Source organism: Drosophila erecta, unplaced genomic scaffold, assembly GCF_003286155.1.
Source record: "Drosophila erecta strain 14021-0224.00,06,07 unplaced genomic scaffold, DereRS2 tig00000000-arrow-pilon, whole genome shotgun sequence".
NCBI classification, from domain to species: domain Eukaryota; kingdom Metazoa; phylum Arthropoda; class Insecta; order Diptera; family Drosophilidae; genus Drosophila; species Drosophila erecta.
Window position 1 is genome coordinate 10883029 of NW_020825194.1, and position 20729 is coordinate 10903757.

A 20729-nucleotide genomic window follows, 5' to 3' on the forward strand; every position below is an offset into this window, starting at 1 on the left:
AAAGATGCTTACCCATGGAGGCGGAGAAGCCACCGCCGAATCCCTTCGAGGGATCCAGCGGCTTGAAGTCACCCATGCCCAAGTGGCCACCGATTGGCAGGCAGCCACCACCGAGACCCTTCTTCTTCTTGGACTTGGAGCTCAGCTTGCGATTACGCGTCTGAATGCCCTCCTTTTTCATGGTGAGTGGACGATTGACCTGGAAAAATTAGGAAATATATTTGGTTAGGAACGGCTGTGGTGCACTGGCATATATCATCTATATCGGGAATTACTTCAGTAAAGAATATGCATTGGCACTATTTAAAATCCAAATTTTATGATTATGCATTTGATTTTTCAATTACTGTGCTAATGATTTAGTTTTCTTAAGGTTTTCCTTATCCTGCGTGCTGGTGGAAAATCAATAAACTAAAAACGAGCCGAATAGAGGGCGAAAATAGTCAGCGACTGACCACTAAAATGGGTCAAATTTATGCAAATTCATGGACCGGAAATGCCGCTAGCTGCACACGCTGTCTGTGTGAGACAGGGGTGGTTGTGTGTGTGTCTCCCCTATGCTTCGGTGTGAGTGAGTGCAACCGGGAAGTGAAAATGAAGTATTACAAGCATTTCTACACGATCAGATAAGCGACATTTGCGAATGCGATTAGTTGGCGCTGATAGCGCTCCCAACGGCACCCGGGTAATGTTTTTTCCGTTTTTTCCCCCTGTTTAGTATATTTTTACTTGAAGCGTTTGTTGCTGCTGCCTCTGCTGCTGCGGCTGTGCTGCTGCAGCACAGCGATTCCCTTGGCCATTGTTGGGCTCTCTTCATATGCAACTCCTTATCACTTGCGAACATCTAAGCGGCAGCATGCGCTTCATTGCGCTACAATTACAATATTGGGTTACCCATTCCCAGCAGCAGCAGCAGCAACATTAGCAACAAAAGCCGACGGGGAAGCCACCATCCAAAAATATATAAAAAAAAAGTAACATTACAAAGGACCAAGGGCTACCTGGGCGTGAATTACGACATTGTTGGTGCCTCTTTTTTGATTGTGCCCTCGAAAAAGCAAATACTGAAATTGTTAAATTGCCGAGCGAGCACTTTGAAGAGCCGAGATTCGGCGGAGGGTTGATTCGACAACAAAAACATATCACTTACAGTACAATATGTGCAATATATATATATATATATACAAAACTAAGGAAACCCCGTGGTATACAGAGGAGATGGGAGGATCTCAGGGCAGCCCACGTAATTGATAGTCTCTCTAGCGTTTAGCGCAAATTGCGGCAATTAGCAACTCGACGGCAGCTGCGAATCTCTTGAGCTTTAATTGATATGCAGCAACAAAGCATAAAGTTGTTAATGCCCAGGCCTAGCTCATTAAGGAATTCAGAGGAAAGCCTCCCCCCTTCCCCCAAAAGGGGAGCACATCACATCACAGCAGCAGCAGAAGCAGCATCAGCATCAGCATCAGCTCAGCAGATTAACTTTTTTATGCATAAAATCTAAATCGAGCGTGGAGCGAACACGCGCCGCTGCAGCTGACTGGCAACTTGACAGCCGCCGGGAGAACGGAGCCAGTGCATCAGCCCACCCACAGACCACACCCATGTGGGAGATATATAGCCGAGATCCGATCCGCAGGATAACAAGAGAGAGCTAGGAATTCGGAGCCAGGCGACACCAGAGCGGCGCCAGGCACCGTTAGGTAACCTTTATGATTTCCAACATATTTTCTACATTGTCACTGCGCCGCAGGACATTGCTCAGCAGGTCACAAAGGACCAGGACTATTTGGTATGGCCAACAATTGTCTCATTTGCCGTTAATTAACATGCTGATTCCCAAAGATATACCACTTCGATTTCAAGGAATTCCCAGGCAGACACGCGCAGATGGAAGATAAGCAATCAAGATCTGTGTAGCAAGTGCATATCCAGAAATGAGGAAAATGCTGATACAGAAACGAGTGTTTTCTAGATTACAGTGGTTGTGGGTTTTTAACGAGCGGCATGTACCATCTATAATTTATATTTGCATCATCGACTGTCGAACGACAGGAATCAAATAAAAGGTGCATGTGCTTTTAATCCAATGAGTTATTACAAAAGTAGTCTGCTAAACTAGTGTACAATTGCTCTGGTTATTCGCTAAGCTCCATAGGCAAGCCCCACTGTACTAGTGCTCTGCCAAGTGCCTGCAACATTTCCATAAAATGTGCCAATCACTTTGGTTAGAGGCCCACACAGGCGGCACAGTTCGAAATGACAAACGAATTGAATTGAAATGAACTGAAAGCCAGAAAAGCAACCAAAGCCACTAGCATAAAGAAAGAGACAGCGAATGAGGTGGGGAAAGAGAGAGAGAGACAGAGAGAGCGAGAGAGGCAGAGAGGTAGAGAGGGGCAGACAGAGATGGCAATGGCAAAAATGCGCGCTGATTGGCATCTTATCGAGATGGGCCACTGTCCAATTGAAGGAAAATTTTTGCAAAAATAAATTTCGCCTTTTCAGCCACCCAAAGTGCATTTTCTCGTATGTCGGAAAAGTTTTTACTTTGTGTAAATCAGATTACGGAAAATAGAGCAAATGTGCGAGTGTGTGCCATGCTCGCTCTTTGATATTTGCCTTTTATGGACGGGCTCAATTAAAAATATTTCGCCTTTGCCGATTGCCATCGAAATGCAGCCGCTTTGCTTGCAAGTGGCCACAAGTTGCGGTCGCAACTTAATTAATTTGCCACACAGCCACACAGCCACTGTGCGGCACAGTGGGCCAGACAGGTGGCCCATCACTTAAGGGCCACTGACATGTAAATGTGCCAAAAGTTCAACCGCAAAACTCATTAAAACTTGACTGCAGGCCACGAAACAAAAAAGGCAAAATAAAAAGAAAAACAAACCCCAAAAAAACGACACCAACCGAGAAAAGGCAGGAAAACCTTGAGGTGGTGGGGGAAAAACTTGAGCTTATCCCCTGAAAAGCGTGGCTAATGAATATTTAATAAGAGACTCTGAGGGGTATGGCTGGTCTAAACATGATTCAATTGAATGCAGTTAGCCGGGTAGTCGATTACATAAATTAACTCCGCAAAGGGAGAGATCTTCTAGCATCCTGCCACGCGTTGCCCATAACTGGGAAATCGGGTGAAAGCTTATCGCATTTTCACAGCCAAACACCAGACGCTTATCGCGCGATACCAAGTAGCTGGGCGTTGTGTGTGTGGGTGGTGGCTAACTGGCATCTTTAAATAATCATCAGGCATTCATCATCATGAGGGTAACAATACAGCAACCTGCTGCGGCAACAAATGTGGAAGCTAAACGGCAGTCAACCCCCTGGGGTGGCCGGAAAACGGAAAAGGGGGCGGCCCTTTTCCCAGACACTTCATTTTAGTCACATTTAATCCCCGGCTGCGTGCGCTTCCTGTCCGCCAAACAGAGAAGAGTGTCCGATTCCGATGTTAAATGCGGCGATAAATCGCGCGGATCGAAAATCAATATGCAGTGGGGTGCTTTCGCAGGCTAATAGATGTACACTGATAAATCAAAAGCAAACTATATGTTAGCAATAAAATCAGGAATAAGCTGCATGGATCTTATCTGAACACTAACGGAGATCCGCAATTGCTTTTCCCTAAAAATGCTTTACAAAATATATCTTTCTTCAAGCTGCAGATACTTACATTGTGAAGCTTGTAGTACAATCCGCAGGCGTTGCACACGGGTTCGCCGCTGGCATTGCGTCGCCAAAGGGTTGTGGTTGTGGTCTTGCAGTTGGCGCAGGATGTGCCCGCCCTTTTGGCCGCACTCTGCAGCGATTGCAGGGTCTGTAAATGGAGGAAATAATACGAAAAAGGGTTAGATTGTGGCCAAAACTATGGTTATTTTTATGTATTTTTCATATCCGTATGGAGTATTATGCTAATGCTGCAACCACGACGGCTAATTGAACAGCGCCAAAACTAACGCACAAAAGTCAGCCACACGAACAAGAAATGTGGCCCCTCCCCACGATTCAGCCTCAACTCCCAAAACAAAGTTGCTTAACACACCGGGCAACAACATTTTTTAGATGGCATACCAAATATAAAGAAAAAAAATAAATAAACGCAAGAGTCTTGAGCCCAAAGAACTCTGAAACTCCGGAGACGGGGACACAGAATTGTGGCTGCCTTGCGTTCGACTTGGGTTAACAGCAGCATCAATTCATTAAAATGACAATTTTTACAAAACTGCCCAAAAACAACAGCGGCAACAACAGCAACAAGCTGGGATCATGTCTGTGCCACGCTTAAATTTCCACGAATTGGCTACAAGAACCCAGAACCAAGAACCAAGAATCGAGAATCGAGCAACGAGCCCAGAGAATCAAGAATCGAGCATCGAGCAGCAAGAGCCAAGAATCGAGAGCCCCAAAACCCCAGCCTCTGTTCCTGATCCCTCCCCCCATTTCTGAAGTACAGACTTTGTCTGCGTTTTGGTCTTCGGTTGGCATGGCCCCCTCTATAAATGCACTGAAAAGTATCTTTGGCATAGAACCTTATTTCAAAAGCTATGCACTATATTTAAAGGAAAATAGGAACATATATCAATTGGGCTCAAATTTGATTGAAATGGTGCATGTGTTAGAAAACTCTATGATATATCTTTAAGAACCCCTGGTATTTCGCTCGGTGCAGCCTTCCAGTTTGGCTTGTTCATGCTGCTGGTACAACACATGGCTACGAGGCCTTAAACTGGCGTTGATCATGTTTGACTTTGATTTTTAATTGTTGCTCTGCCACAAGGGAATCGCCTTCGTCTCCGCAGAGTTTGAATTCAACTTCGATCTGCAGCTCGATCTCGATTTCGATCTCGATCAGTTTTGTTTGGCTGTGCTCTGCTCTGCGCTGCTCTGATCTGCTCGGTGTGTCTCACCTGTTCCCGATTTGGCGATTAACATAAATCAGAGGTCATATGGCAAGGGAGCTGTGCTGAACTGGTGTGGTGTCTGCATTTTTTTTGGTGGCACTGTCTTGTGTTAACGAGCTTGTAACAATTTCTGCAGACAGCGCACGCGGACCGAAATGCCGGGCCAACAAATGCGAAAAGTGAGAGATTCAAAATTAATTTCAACGCCTACGAGGGGAGCGATGGGTGAAGATAAACTGGAAGTTTTGTGGTAATTATGCTGCAGTCTCTCTCGCAGCCCCGAACGACAACTTGGCCGAAATGCTTAAGCGTATATAAATTAAGTTGTTAACATGACAATGCAACAAAACAGTTCGAGGAGCAGCAAAAAACAGGATCACACTTTGGCATTCCATTCCCATTCGGTGGGTGTGCGTTTAAAGCTCCAGCAACTTCTGTTGCCCAACAGTGTCACATTGATTCTGTGCACTGACGTAACGCAGCGAAATGCAGTGTAACACAACATAAGGTACAGTAAGTACCACAATCACGGACCCAACAATCGACCGGCAAATCGCATAAATCAATGTCACTTCGCCTGCATGCAAAGTGCGAGCGAGAGGGGCATAATTGACTTCTCGGGGGCGGGGGTTTTGATGGGAAAATTGACAAACTGTCAGACATTGACAGGCGTTTGGGGTTTAATTGAAATGCAAAAAGCGCAAGCGCCAAAACAACAACAGCAACAACAACAGCGACAGCAAACACCCAAAACAAGATGGCGCTTGCGATTATTAAACAAAAGCAAGAGACACACAAGGAATGTTTCATGTGCCGCAACATAAAAGAGAGTAAATACTATCCCAGAAATCCCCATGCTGTATATCATATGATATCATACGTTTTCCTGCTTGAAGTAACCTTGAATTCAACAAACTTAAATGTGCTCTAAAACTATTTTCAATTTAATACATAAGCATTGTCTTAACAATCTTTCAATTTATAATATTAAAAATATCTCTCAACTGAAATTAAATTGCTACCATTGTGGCCTGTGTTGTTTTTCCGCTGGCATTGTGGTTTTCAGTGTTGTGGCCATAAATTGTGATTTATCAATGCATGACAAAATGCGTTTGCATTGTTATACTCCACGGCATTCGTTGTCTCTTTCTTGGCTTTAATATCGCTCTCTTTCGCTCTGCTGACGGGCGCACATTTGACACCTTTTGCTGCGCTTTGTGTGATTTATATATTTTCAAAATAAAGCTCACAAAATGGTCGACTCGTCTTCTTATCGCCGAGGTTTTCTTTGCTTTTGTGATGTTATGCAAATTTCGTTTTCATTTCACACAAAAAAAAGAAAAAAAAAACCCACACAAACACAGGCATTTAAATATTTAATTGTAAGTGAAACACAGAGCTAAAGAATCCAGTGGATTTTGAGGGGCGGAAACGGGTGGCTAAGGCTAAGTAAATATGTACCGAGTAAATAGATTCTCCCCCTCTACACTGCTATTTATTGCGCAGCTTTTGTGCGCTCTCTTTTTGAGTCGCCGTTCAGTGGCAATGCCCTTTGCCATCTGAGATACGAGCCGGGACACAGTCAAGATGCTGGTGAAAAAGTGGGAAAAGATGGGGGTCTTTGGGGTGTTAAGGATGAGGAAGGACGAGTTTCTGCCCAGTGAATGTTATATCCGTATCTCAGTGTAACATCTTTCACTTGGGGCAGCTCTGCAGCTCGCTTCTCAGTATCTTCTGCCCCAGCACTTGGATGTATCTGTATCTGTATCTGTGTTATCTGACAAAACATTCATTAAATTTTTCCCAGTCGCTTTTCAGTCTACCCTTAACTTGGCTCACAGCGCATGGCTGCCCCCTCAATCTGGGGGTTGTTTTGGAGCCACCCACTCCCACTTACACATATATATATATATATATGTATGTGTATGTATATCAAGGGAAGATAACTAAAGATAGCGGGGCAGAAAATTTCTATATCTGATGCTGTACATTGGGTGGGTGCGGAAAAAATGTGGGGACAAAATGGGGTTTGTTGAGTTTGCGTCTGGCACATGGCAGTTACATTCAGAACGGTGAGCGCATATCTCTGACTGTGAAATTTAATTTAAAAATTCAAATTTAATGGTCTCCTTTTTGCCTTTTCAGTTACTTCTCTACGTATTTTTACTATAAGGGTTCCCGGTTGAGGGGCGGCCAGTGGGCGTGACTCAGTTTGGTTTGTGGCTTTCCCTGCAGCTAATTTGACTAATTAAAACATCAGCTTAACTCATTTCCATGCTCAAGCTGCGACCTGGCACGAAACTGTTGCTAAAAATCACACCTGCCCCTGCGGAGAGGAGTTGGTTATAAAAAATCAATAAAATGTTATATGGCCAGCAAACAGAACAAGCCATTAATGTCGCTCATTAATGCTGCTCAATGAATTTTACGATCCAGACTGTGGCTTTTACTGGGGAGGCTTACAAACAAACGGACGGACATTCGCTTTCTTGCCCCATGGAAATGCTAAAATGTCAACGTGCCTTTGTTGTGCATTTTAAGCAGCAACAGTGGCTGCCAGTTTTTGACCCTAAACAGGGAGAAATTGGCAGGTATTTTGTGCAAACATATGAATTTAGCATTTTAAATGAATTTAAAGCTAAATAAAATAGCTTACCAAGAAGATATGGTATGATAGATATCCCTTGTTTTAGTTACTGCATTTTCTTTTAGTGCAGTGACTTGCATTTAAAGTCAACTATAGTTGCAATAGACAACCCCCACCCCGCCTCCCGCAACACTAGCTCCCATTGGAAGGCATGAAAATCGTCATTAATATTTGTCACTGGCCATTGAATGGGGGCAGCGCGAACCTAAATAAATTATGGAGCCGGCCAAGAGGCAAGGTGGAGCCTCGTGGTCAGTGGCTGACCAAAATGAATGTGCGCTAGACACGCGCACCACCCCCTCGCCCCGCTGAAACCCAGCTAACTGCGTGTTCATTGTCTGTAAATAAAAACGAAAAGGGTTAGAAAATGCATAAGCAACCCTTTTCTGGTGGGGGCGCTGTTGGGGTGTGCTGTAACCTGTGCAAAATTATGCATTTGCATATTAAACAGTCACCATAAATTTTGACGATGGAAAGGGAGGGCGAGCAAAAGCGAAAGCAGCTCAAAAACTGCTGAATTCCCGCTTAACGAGCTTACTAAATAATACAACAAAAATATATATAATATATAAAAAGAGCTGAAACAAAATGAGAGGTAAAAAGACAGGACACAAGACTGGCTTGGCCTTAATCATCGCAGGGCAACCCTTTGGCTGGGCTGCAGCAACATTTGAGCCCTGGTTTGAGCCTCTTTCATTATTATTATTGGCACGCCCCGTTTTTGCGTTGCGTTGCGCTTCGTATCGTTAATTTTTAATTGATCTGCGCGGCTGCATTCCCTTTTTTTTGCCGATCAGGTTCGTCAGCTCGCTTTTGTGGCCCCAAGTGCATTTTAATAACATTAGGCCCCCACTTAACAAGATCTCCTAGCGCCCCAAATAAGAATAAGCAAAACCGAAAAGGGGGCAAAAAAAAGCAAAAACACCGAGCAAAACAAGCTTAATGCCCGCGATTGCGTATACGCCCCGTTGGCTGCGTTCCATGATCATCATGATGAAGAGGCCAAAAGGAGTAACGTACATTGAACTTTTTTGCCAGCTTGCCTCCTTTTTCGTGATTTTAGCTTTTTTCCCCTTCGATCTGCTTTAGTTTTGATTTGGCTGTCGTTCGATTATCGATCGTCTGCCCTTGTGCATTTAATTTTTGAGCGTCACAGCCTACAATCGATTCGATTTTCCCACGGGGAACCCGAGATGCCACAGCTGGCCCCAAAATGTGTTAATTAGTTTTCCCCTCTCTCTCTCTCTCTCTCTCTCTATGGGTCTCTTTCGTTTTCACTGTGGCTCTCTCTTTCTCAGCTTCTCAGTGGGTTGGCCACAAAATTCGTTGGCCCGCTGCGATCGTTTAAGCCTGGTTTATGGCTTTAACCGCTGGCTGTTGAGCTGTTAGCGTTGATATACGCCCGCGGATTAATAATTAATTAAGCTCTATTCTCCAAATGCATTCATAAACGATTGTGTCAAGTGTTGATGGGTTTATTGTTGCTAACGATTTCCAAATGGCAATCGACAGCGCTTTTCTTGGTAACGCTCAAAGCAGCGACATGCAAATGTGACATAAGCCAATGTAATAAGCGTAAGAATAAATAATTTTTAACTTTGCTGCTACTTTGCTACTTTGTTTTTGTTTCATTTTTTTTTGCCATGACGTGGCCGTCGTTTTGTTCAATTTACTGTGTGAAAATTCGCATAAATTAAGCTGGCAGCAACTGAGGCATAAATATTATGCAAAATGCAAGCGCCGAGTCTCGCCCCTTTTCGGCCCCCCTCAAAGCCCCCTGATTATATAAGTCACGATCGGCGAGATGAGCAGCTGCCTGTTGACTGCGATTGACCCCAGCTAAAGTTTAGTGTTCTTTGCGGATTTGCGGATTTGCGGCTTTTAAACATGGATTGGCAATTAGCTAGAGACACTGAGTGCTTTTGAGGTGTTGTAATCGGAAATGATTGTTGGAAATTAAGGTAGGTTATCATATTTATGTTCGACCGATATCTGTTGAAAATATATGTTATTTTTCTACCACTTCGATCTGCGCTATCTGACAAATGTGACAAATGCCACTCAAGGCTGCAAATGTAAAGGCTTGGCTGCTTTTGAATGGCAGCTGAGTAAGGGCAGGGGCAGCCTGGCGGCTAAAAGCGAATACAAAACGAAACTTTAACGCTTATAAAAGTTTTCGGGCCTTATAATTAAATGCAATTATTGCGACGCCAGCGGGCTGCTTAGCCAGAGTTCAGCAACAACAAAGGAGCAGCAGAACAACGGCGGAACAACTGGAAAAACATATGTAAGCGAACGGGGCCGGCAACTGAAAACAGAAAACAGCAAGCTGAAACCGAAACTGAAACTGAGTTGCGGGCTAAAATACATAAATTAAAAATTTGCATTGTTCTGTTTCCAAGCGCTCGGGGTTCGAAGAGATATATACAAGCAAACAAAAATCCAACACAACACAACACAACACAGCACAGATAAAGAGAATATTGCTGTGTTTTGCGCTCGAAGAGTAACGACTTGTTGACTGTTTTCATACAATTCGGAAATTTAATTAAAGGCGGCCCCAAAGCAGACAATGAGGACCGGTTCCCCGCCCCCTTTTAGCTGCAGGTGCAGCAGCGCATCAGCAACGTATGCAAAGATCGCCAGCAAAAGCCAAGAGAAATCCAAGCCGAATCCATGCACAACTTGACCCTCGCCTCTCGTCCGAAGATCAATACAATTGCCACCCAAAGAGTTTCGGGGCCAATTCACTGTGATTTCAATGGTCAGCCCTCGGCGAAGGCCGGCAAACACAATTGAATTGCATTTCAAGCAGCTAAGGACATTTGAAGTTGATGGGCCGCATCCTGTGCGACCGGAGTGAAAGGAGTGAGTGGCTCGACATTCGGTCCATAAGTCAGCTGAGTGCCACATAAATTTTAATTTGTTGCATATTTTGTCAACGAAAAACTTCCAAAGGCCAAACACTCGTCGATCTGCGAGTGGAGCTGGTCGGTCGGATGGCTGGGATTCGGATGGGATCCAGCTGTGAATTTCTTGGGAATTCCCTACGTCAGCGGGGATCAGCGGGGATAATAATGGTTTATTTATGGTAATGTTATGCAATCAAAACGCATACGATTTAAATGCCAATAAAAAATCAACGCCAAGCCACGCGAAGGCAGTGTTTAACAGTTTGTTTGTTTGTGGCCGTGTTGTTATGGTTGTTGCCTGCCTTTTTACGCATCTTTAATAGACCAATTTTTCGTGTGGCTGGCCTCTTCGCGTTCGTTGCCTAAGTCTTTCGTTTCGTTGCGTACTGGCGCCAACGAAATAAAACGACAAGCAAACGAAGAACGAACCTGACCGCGACAAGGTTACAGATATTTTCATAGTTTGCTGATGATCCAGCTCGATAAAAAAGCATAGCCCCTAACCCACACACAAACTCCGGCTGCTGTCTGATTATGTTTTTAGTGCGCTAAGTGATAATGATGATGCACCTCGATCGTTATCAGCCAGCATCCAAATCGAAAGCATTTTTCCCATACCCATACCCAAACTCCCCGCCAACCGCTCCAAAAACAGCTCCAATCAGGGAAACGTAAAGAGTTTCTGGTTCCCGGAATCGTATTATGACATTTGAGAACTTTCACGCTGCTTTTTATGGCCTTTGGCGACAGAAACGTGGCCAGAGATTGATGCTCATGTGCAGCGATTTCCCAGGAACTGCGCCCCATTCCCCAATACAGTTGCTGAATTTATTAGTTAATTTGATCGAATGTGTGGATGCTTGGCCCAGCGGGTCGCATATATCCGCTTATCTACTATTTAACTATTTAACTTACCAGTCTTCGCTTTGGCTTAATCAGCGGTCGGTTCTGGCCGTTCATTTTGTAGTACAGGCCACAGGCGTTGCACAGATAGTGTCCCGTTCCATCGCGTCGCCACAGTGGCGTCGATGTGGCGCCACAATTCACACACTCGCGTCCCTCTGCAAAAATTACACAGAATATGCAAAAATTTAATGGAGTTTCGCACAGATGAAATTCGCTCTAATATTATAGATGATTAGTTACAGTCTAAATGGAGAAATACACATATTACTTTGCAGCAAACTCGTATTGTAATTAAAGTATTAGTTGCAGACACTAATGATGTGTACAATGTGACCTGAAAAAATGGCTTTAATGGGGATATTATTTTTCTCCGTGTCGCATTCTTGGGCGATTGTGTTGGCGAACTTTCTTGGGGGACTGCCATCCGCACATTTGTATGGGTTAATGTTAACCCAAAGCGCGCGACAACGACATGATGCACAGCAGCGGCAGCAACAACAACAGTAGTATTTGTAGTAGTAGAGGGCAACATTTTTCAGCTGTTTCTCAGTCATTTTGATGTCTTTTGTTTTTTGTGTGTATGTTGCTTGGTTGTGCTGTATTTTTCCTTAGTTTTTTCTTGCCCTTACTCATTCCTTTTCTTTTTTTTTTTGGGTTGCTGGGCAAACGCATGGAAGCGGAAATGATGGATTCGCTGGGGTCGGCTGTGTAGCCCCGTCTCTTTCGCGGGGCCTGCTTCCGTCTCTGTCCCGCATTGCCTGTGCTGACTTTACACATTTTAATTAAGCAGCGACAGCGGCTCCGTTCTAGTGACTGCAGTTCGGGGCGACTCCCTCTCTCTCTAACCGGAGCTAGCCCACTCGCTTGCACCCTAGGGCTAACTGTAAGTCAGCCTCATTTGAATAAGTTTAGTCATAATTTGTAAGCAGAGTTGATTTGACCCGAGGGAGCGAGATGAAGTTGCAAATGTAACGCGTTATTAACGTTCCATATTACAGTTGTCTTCTTTGGGGCCAGAGTTTTCTCTTTGGAACACCCCCAACTTTTCCCCCATTCACTCATTTAATGACGCCACTAAATGGGCTTCATTATTTCGGTTTGTTTTTTTTTTTGCGTTTAATGCTTCGTGTCTATGTTGTTTGTTGTGCGCTTGTTTTGAAATTGAAATTTAGTCATAAAGTCACTCCCCCGAAACTCCCCCCATTAGCTATGCTAAAAAGAAAACTGAAAGATTTAACGCTACTTTTTGGTAGCTCTGGCGTAATTAATTAAGCCAACCTTTTTACATGGCCACATGAGCATAACTTTTTATTGAATATTAGCCACTGGCCAAAGGTGCGCCCAAAACAAAAAAAAAAGAAAGCAGAACAGAGCAGAAAACCAAAAGGTTAGGATCTCATTAAGTGCGTTTGTCAACCGGTCGCCTGCTGAAATGCCATTAGGGGAATTCCAGTTGCGTTTTGATGACAGAACCGGGCTTTAATTTCATTTTTCGGGCGGTTTGCCTCACGTGATTTGGTTCACGCAGCTATTGTCACACGTGTCCTGCGGAGTCCTGTGGCGTCCTGTCTCTTGGCATGCCAGGCATTTTGTTTCTGAGCTTTCAAAGAAATTAAATAAAGCGCTCTGCGTGTTTTCCCCCAACTCTGCGACAACAGCATGTGGTAAAGTAATCTCTTTGGTCTGTTTTTTTTTTTGGTGAACTGCTCCAGGCGCGTTAAATAAACAGTTCATTTGTTTTCATTTAATCGCAAGTTTGTGCTGCCTTGGTTTATTTTTCGTGGATTTTTGTTTGGTTTTTATGGCACTTTTTAATTGCCGCAGGGCGTGTTTTCCTTCTTGGTTTTTTTTGTTTCGGCACAAAAGTGCCGCCAATCAGTGGAGCAACACCCACTGAATTAAAAGTGCATAAATTAAGGCAGGGAGAAGAAAAGTTCTGGTGTTTGTCTCTCGAGAAGCGAGAAATTGCGAATTTCTGTGCGTTTCCTATGCTTTTTTGTTTTTTTTTGTATCATTCTCTAGCCATAAATTTTCACCTGCCCCAGTCATGCATATTTATGGCCAACATCTGTCTTCGGTTTGCGCCTCGAACAGAAGCAGTTGGAAATTGAAAACTTTATGCATTTATTAGTTTGTCATAAAGCAGAACAACGGAAGGTTAGCATTTAGCATAAAAGGAGAACTCCCCCATGCAAGTTGCATATTAAGCCATAAAGTGTGGCTAGCCATTGTTGCTTGATTTCTATGGGGTTTTTCAGCTTCCCGGAAAGTGGCGGGGCTCCTCAGCCAATCGGAATAACCACTCGGCAGTTAATAAATCAAACGTGTTAATGATGTTTTTACCCTATGTGCCCACTTTTGACAACACAAAAAGGCAGCAGCAGCAGCAGCAGAAGCACCAAGTTGGCCGAAATTGAAAGGGAATAAAGTCCCAAACCCAAACCGAAGTTGGCTGCTGCGCACGCGCACTGGGAATTCTTGGTTTTAACTACATTTTGATTCGATTCCTATTTATAGCGATCCTGGGCTGTGTGTGACTGTGTTTTATGGCCAACAGGCATTTGTTTTAGATTTTCCCTCGGCTTTGTTTTGGTTTCAATTTGCCTCCACTCTTGTGGCTTGTCCCTCCCCTGTTTTTTTTTATTTATATACTCGTTTTTTATTCATTTTCATTTTCCAGAGAGACACGTAGCAGGTTGGTCTATGATTTAGTAGCCTGCTTATAACTGTTTTCCACCTATACTCGTACCTCCCCCCACCACTTACATCATCTTCTGTGGTCCATGGGCCCAGTCATCTGGCTGTAATTTCCTGGAAATTTGTGCACACTTTGGTATTTCTTCGTCTGCGTTTGTTTTTTACGGTGTGACATTGTCTGGGTCCCAAAAATAAGAGGAAAAAAATGACCGAACCCCATCCCGAACCCAAACCCAAATCCAAACTGAAACTGAAACCGAAACCGAAACTGAACCTGTTTTTAGGGCCTGATTTGGCAGCCTTCTTCTCTTGGCCGTTGTAGTCCGGGGTCTAAAGGTCCAACTAACTGTTGCTGCTTGATTTGACATTTGGCGTCAGTGGGCCATAATTGTCTAGAATTTATGTGTTGTACCTTTTTCTCGTTAATTTGTTGGACTTTTCATGCATGTGGGCAGCACATTGAGACAGACAGAGATCCTGAGAATCTCCGTTTTAATTAGTTGTTTGGAGTAATATACAGATTTATGGGCTGGTTAGGATAGTTAAGATAGAGACAATTACTGGTGAGCAAGACAAAAGACACATGGATGTGTGAGTAAATAGTAGTTGTTGCTGCTGTTGTTTATTTTGAAAATTTCCAAAACAAAAATTCCAAAATGAAAATGCATAAAATACTCGAAAAGAACAACGAATGAATAAATTAATTAAATTGAACAAAGGTGGCAGGGCAAAATGAAAAGTATGCGCCTAGTATGAATAATTGGCACGCTGCCTGTATCGAAAAAGGGGTTATAAATTGCGGTGGTTTAGTGGTTAAGGGGCGTTATCGGGCTTATGGGGCTTGCAGGGGATTGGGGGTGCATGCCGCAAATAAATGGCAAGCGCCTCATTTTGAGGCCACAGCTGTCAAAGCGCGGACAAAGGAACAATGCTCGCTGTTCGGGCTTTAAGCCCCCTGATTGAGTGAAGTGAGGTATGCAAGAGGATCGGGAGATCTGTGCGGATCGGGGATTCCATATCCCATAACCCACAATCGAAAGATGAAGGTCCCGGGTTGCGAGCTGCGAGCTGCGAGTGTCCAGTGTCCGTACCCATATCAATTACTTAAAGCTCATTCACAACATTTTTTATTTTCACCTGACAAAAGCCCAAATGGCATCCAATCAATTCCCTGGCCAACTTGCAGTGGCAACGAGCCACAAAAGCCACAACACATGTTCTTGCGCCCGAAAAACTTATCGCCAGCGATGCGATAAACGATAAATAAATACAGGCAACAAGATGCTGCCGGGACTAACGAAGGTAGACAATGTTTTTTCTCATTTTTTTCCTCTCTCCCTCTTGGTTAGTTAAGGCCAGGCTAAAAGGAAAATACAGAAAAAAGAAGAAACTGTCGCCGAGCCAGGAGAATGAAATAAAATAAAATCTGCAAGCGTTTTGTCAGGCGTCTTCTGCGGCTTCAGGTATTTCTGTTTTTTTTTGCTTTTCTGCCTTTGGCTTCCTCATTTGCGGCTGTTATACAGTCATGATTATATGGCTCATATGGCTACGGATCTATTTGCATTTGGTGGGTGCAGCTGGAAAGCAAGGTGTGCTCTTTGTGTTGTAACAAACGAACAATTGCAGTGGTGGTGCGAAAAGTGTGCGGCAAGTGCCTAACAATTTGCCCTTAACAGAGGTTAGACGGCGTCAACAGTTGTTGCTGCTGCTGTGCTTTTGGATGTTGCAACGCCGCAATGTTGCACTTGCTGCTTGCTACTTAGCTGGTTTCACCATTCCTCCCCTGCTGTATCAACAGATAATTGTCCTTTTGCTGCTGCACGCATATTAACACGCTTTCTCCATAATAAAGTTAATTTTCAGTCCAAAAGCGGCTGCCTCACATACCTATTCCCGAACAGAAGTTGGCAACAGAGTTGTTGCTGCGGCTTATATTGCTGGAATGGCTAATATCGCCGCTGTGACTAATGTTGCTGTTGTGTGTGCCTTTGCCAGCTGGTTTTCCTTAGCTGGTTTCGCTGCTTCTTTTTGGGGGTTGGCTGTGGCAGCAGCGGACCGACCCTCACGCACGGCCCAAGTGGCAGCTATAAAGATGTCGTTGTTGCTGTTGTTGCTGCTGCTGTCGGGCCATGCAAAAACGCAACGCTAAAGCAGGTGCAGCAGCCTGCAACTTCCGCAGCGAATGCGAATGAATGTGTGTGCTTGTTTGTGTGGTGGGTCTTTTCAAACAGCAGCAGCAGCAGCAGCAGCAGCAGCAGAAGCAGCAGCAGAGGCAGCAACAGAGGCAGCAGCAACATGAAGTAATTAACAACCACAACAACAGCAGCAGCAACATCATGAGCCAGTGGAGCCGAGCAAAGCGTTGACAATAGCATTGAAGTTGCTGCCGCAGTTGCAGCTATTGTTGTTGCCGTTGTTGTCATTGTAATGTGCTGATTTCATGGCAAGCGCATACACCGCGTATACGCAACATCAGCGGAGGAAGGGCCCTTGCCCTGGGATCTTTCTGCATATTTTTACGCGGCCAGCGCAGGCAGGAAACATGCTCAAGTGGCGGGAATGTGGCCAGCATGCTGCTCCCGAGCACATGTCAAGTGGGGAATGGCTTGGCAATGGGGCAGGGGTTGGGGGCTTCCCCTCTGGTTTTTAGAGCGGGAGTTAAGTGGTAAAGAGTTCGGACGCGGATTCACATTCGGTCTTCCCACGTGAGCGTGTGAAAGAGCAGTGGCAATCAAAGTGAGCGGGGGTGGTGGTGGTGGTGGTGGCAGGAATGGGGGATATTCAAAATAATAACTAAAACTAAAGTGAAAACTAAACAATAAGTGGTTCACTCGGAGACTGCATACAAAAAGGCCTTATCTAATGCTTAAGCAATGCATTTTGTTTCACAAACTGAACGGATTGTAATGTTAATACACATAATGCATATTTGTAGGCAGTCCCAGTGCACACACACAACACTGACGTAATAATAATTGAATGTTTAAACAATCGATGGCGAGTAACAATGATTATTCACCCACACCGAGATCGCATAATGTCTAAAGCTTTTGTCTTGCTTACCAGCACTGGTCCGCGGCTTGGTCCGCACGGGCTTGACGTCCAGGCAATTTCTGCCCGCATTGCTACCGGCGCCACTGTGCCCGCTCAGCGAGCCCGCGCCGCCGCTGTTGCCGCTCAGGCTGCCCATGCCGGCGGTACCGCCCACCGAGCCGCCCAGCCCATGCAGTCCGGACGAGCTGCCGCCGTGATGGTGTCCACTGTGGTGGTGGTGGTGATGGTGGTGCGCCTGCGCCTGCGCCTGTGCCGCGGCCATGCTGTGACGCACTGCAGCCGCGGCCACCGAGGAACTTTGGAACATATTCGCCGCCGCCACCGCGGCCGCTTGATGATGCGCCGCCGCATGGTGATAGGAGGCATAGCTGCTGGTGTCGTAGCCACCGCTGCCGCTGCCCCCGCCGCCGCCGCCGCCTCCACCACCCCCGCTGCTGTACGCCTGCGCCGTTCCGTCGAACAATCCGTTCGAGGATGTGGCTGCGGAGGCGGCTACGGCGGCGGACAGGGATGCTGCTGCGGCGGCGGACGAGGCGGATGTGTTGCTGCTGGCGGTGGTGTTGCTGCTACTCTGCTGCTGCTGCTGTTGCTGCTGCTGTTGCTGCTGTTGCTGCTGCTGCTGCTGCTGCTGACTGCTGCTAGAGTTGGAGCTGGAATTAGTGGAGCTGGCTGTACCTTCGCGCTGCTTGGGCGTCGACGTGTGGGTGGTGCCGCTGCCGGAGGATCCGCTCGCACTGCCGTTCTGGATAGACGGCTTGATGTCCAGCGCACAGCTGGCGTCCGTTAGTGAGGTAGAGCCCGTGGCCTGCTGGTGCATGAACGCGTTCATCACGGCCTGCAAGAGATCGGGATACAATGTTGAATATGAGGGGTTTCATTAAGCCTAAATGCTCGTTTAACTCAAGTATTTAAGAGGTTAGGTTGTATCTGCTGTATTTGCCATTAAGAAGCTTTGGTGATCGAAATAATCGGCGATGGCTCGATGGTGCCGCTAGGCATATCGATAAGTCGTCGATTCCACTCACCTGGTACTCGGATGGACCGGTTTGCACGGAGTCGGGCGTGGAGTCCTTTGGCGGCGTCGGCGGGAAGGGGAACGAGTGCTGGCCGGCGGCCGTCGTCTGGTGGCTCTGGCCCATCTGGCCCAGCTTGTGCTCCACCTGCGGCTCCTGGGGGCAGGCGAACTGGCCCATGCTCCAGGCGCTGGCGGGGGCGAAGGACTTGTGCTCGCTGGTCAGCCAGGGACTCAGCGGGGTGTGGAAGTGCGGCCGGCACACTTGGGGCGAGGCATGGGTGGAGGGCATGCGGGATGCTGAAAGGAAAGCACAGGAAAAAGGGGTTAAGAATTTAATAAACTCTCGCTGTGCGGCGCATCAAGTTAAATGCTGCATTAAATCAATTATGGCCCAAATTTATAACGAAGATTAACCGACTAAGCCGCGACCAGAAGCGATCAAAATTCGTAATAAATGACGTTGTTTTTGAGGTGTTTTTCTTTTTCATTTTATCTTTTTTTTGTTTCATCCTCTGTGGCTGCCGCGCAAATTTGCGGAAAAGCTGCGTTATAATTTATGAAACACCAGCCAGCGAGAAGAGAGAAAGAAGGAGCCGCCTCAGAACCTCTGACCACCACTGCAACACTCAGCCCAGGAACCACCATTCATGGCTCGCGGCCTTCGGGCCAACTTTGCATATGGCCAAGACCAAAGAGCTGGCCAAAATGTTGCGGTAAGGGGTGCTGCGGGGCTGCGGGGCGGCGACTGCAACTGCGACTGGGACTTCTGCATTGTCATAAATTGTTTAATTTGTATCATAAACAATCGCGTTAAACTTTTGTCCCAGAGCTAAAAAGATCGATCAACGGCTCGGGCCGGCTCACCTCGGCTTTTGGCCGGGCTAAAAGTGTAGCCTAAATGTCTGGCAGTGTATAATTTAGCAGACACCAAGTGAGATTTATGTGCGCCAATGCTGCCGGTTACTCCATCGATCCGATCCGATCCGATCCGATCCTATCCTATACTATCCCATCCCATTCCAGTTGTCCGACCGATCGCTTGGGATCGACGGATCCGACGGATCCCCATATCCTCGCAGCGGGTGTTTTTTGTAGTTTCCAGCGGGGGAGGGGCAAGGGGTACTACCCAAAGGGGGCAGGCACGTTGCAATTGTTTGGGGCGCACTTATTCTTATTATTATCATTAATATTGGCTGCAGCTCCCCAAAGAGTCGCAAGTCGCTGGCCCTCGGGGCTTGTTTGTATGTGGAATTATTTTTGATTATGCAGCAGCAACAGCAACAGCGGCAGCAACATCAGTGTTGCAAGCTGGTTGGCCAACAGTAGGTCAGTTCATTGCACGCCGAGATGGATTAGGCCAAATCAAGACGAGAGTCGAGAGGAAACCCTAGGTAACTAGGGGTTGGGAGGTTAGCGAATGCTCTAACATACAAAAATCTGTATTGTATACTCAAACATCAAGATCAGCCGTAGCTTATAACTAATTATTATTAAGTTTCTGAAATTATCCTAGAAGTAGTCACTGCCACCTCAAGGAAGGGTATTCAGGGATCGGTGGACGGCTGGCATAACCAAGCCCGATCGATGGTTCGCTGGATCGCTGCTTTGGCCGGATCGCTGGCTGCGATAATATCCATTTGATTATCCTAATAACAGTGCTTTAGTGGCGATATTATATGTACGTGTGCCTGATTATAGAAATTAGCTGCTGCAGCAGCATCAGAAGCAGACGCATCACCACCAGAACGACTGCAGCCTGTTTGGCTTGGCATCTTGGCCAGACTTTTCCCAGTGCAATGCCTCAATCAAACGTGGTTATTGCTTTTCCCGATCTGCTGTGCCGAGTTCACACTTTTGCGCCAACGACACAAAGAACCCCAAGATTGCCCATATATGAAGTCGTCAACGGATCGGTTCGCATCGGTCGTATGTAATTTGCCCAGATCGAGCCAAATAATACCATTGGTCATGCTAAATTATATAGGCGCAGGTTGGTTGCATCTTTCAGCCCGTTGCCAAATCAATGTCCGATGCGTTCTTTAATTGGCATGGCGAAACTTTCAATTTGCCAGCCGATGGTGTTGGCGATATCGGCGGGCTGTTAATGTTAATCCCAAGCTATATGCGAATGTATATTGTATATACTCGTATATGACTCACAGGTTACTCGTTTCTTACTCTTCTGTTTGCTGTTGCTGTTGGTCGTATAAAACAATTCGCTAATAAATCAAGCTGAGTACACAGCAATTAAAGTTGCAAACTCGAAACAAAAAGAACGACATTTTTTGCTGCCGATGTTATTGTTGTTGCTCTGGCGGTATGCAAAGCTCGTGCTTGTGGAAAACGCTGCCCTTGGTCGTCTCCAGGCCAAAAAAAAAAAAAAGGGAAAAAAACCAAAAAACAGGCTGACACGTTCTACACAGCAACAAAAACAGCAAGAGCCACAAAAGCGGTTAAAAAACAACATTTTGAAGCTTTTGGCCTGCGCTTGATTTCTTCAAACTGACAGATCAAAGCCTTTAAAGCCGCCGCTCTCTTTTGGCCCGCTCGCCTCTCTCTCTCTCTCTCTCTCTTGGACACTTCTGTGGCGT

At 45.8% G+C, this 20729-nt stretch overlaps 1 protein-coding gene across 2 annotated transcripts in view; it reads right to left on the bottom strand.

Annotated features, from left to right (window-relative positions):
* LOC6552927 (GATA-binding factor C) overlaps positions 1–20729 on the bottom strand; it is a 33524-nt gene that overhangs the window by 1639 nt on the left and 11156 nt on the right. Inside the window, exons 3-7 of one of the 2 annotated variants that reach the window (XM_026983709.1) lie at positions 18149–18435; positions 17799–17958; positions 11382–11527; positions 3680–3823; positions 13–199 (exon numbers count right to left, since the gene is read on the bottom strand). In XM_026983709.1, the coding sequence (XP_026839510.1) occupies positions 13–199; positions 3680–3823; positions 11382–11527; positions 17799–17958; positions 18149–18435 (924 nt within the window). Of the gene's footprint in view, positions 1–12; positions 200–3679; positions 3824–11381; positions 11528–17132; positions 17959–18148; positions 18436–20729 lie in introns of both variants that reach the window. The other variant, XM_026983708.1, reaches the window with a different exon arrangement.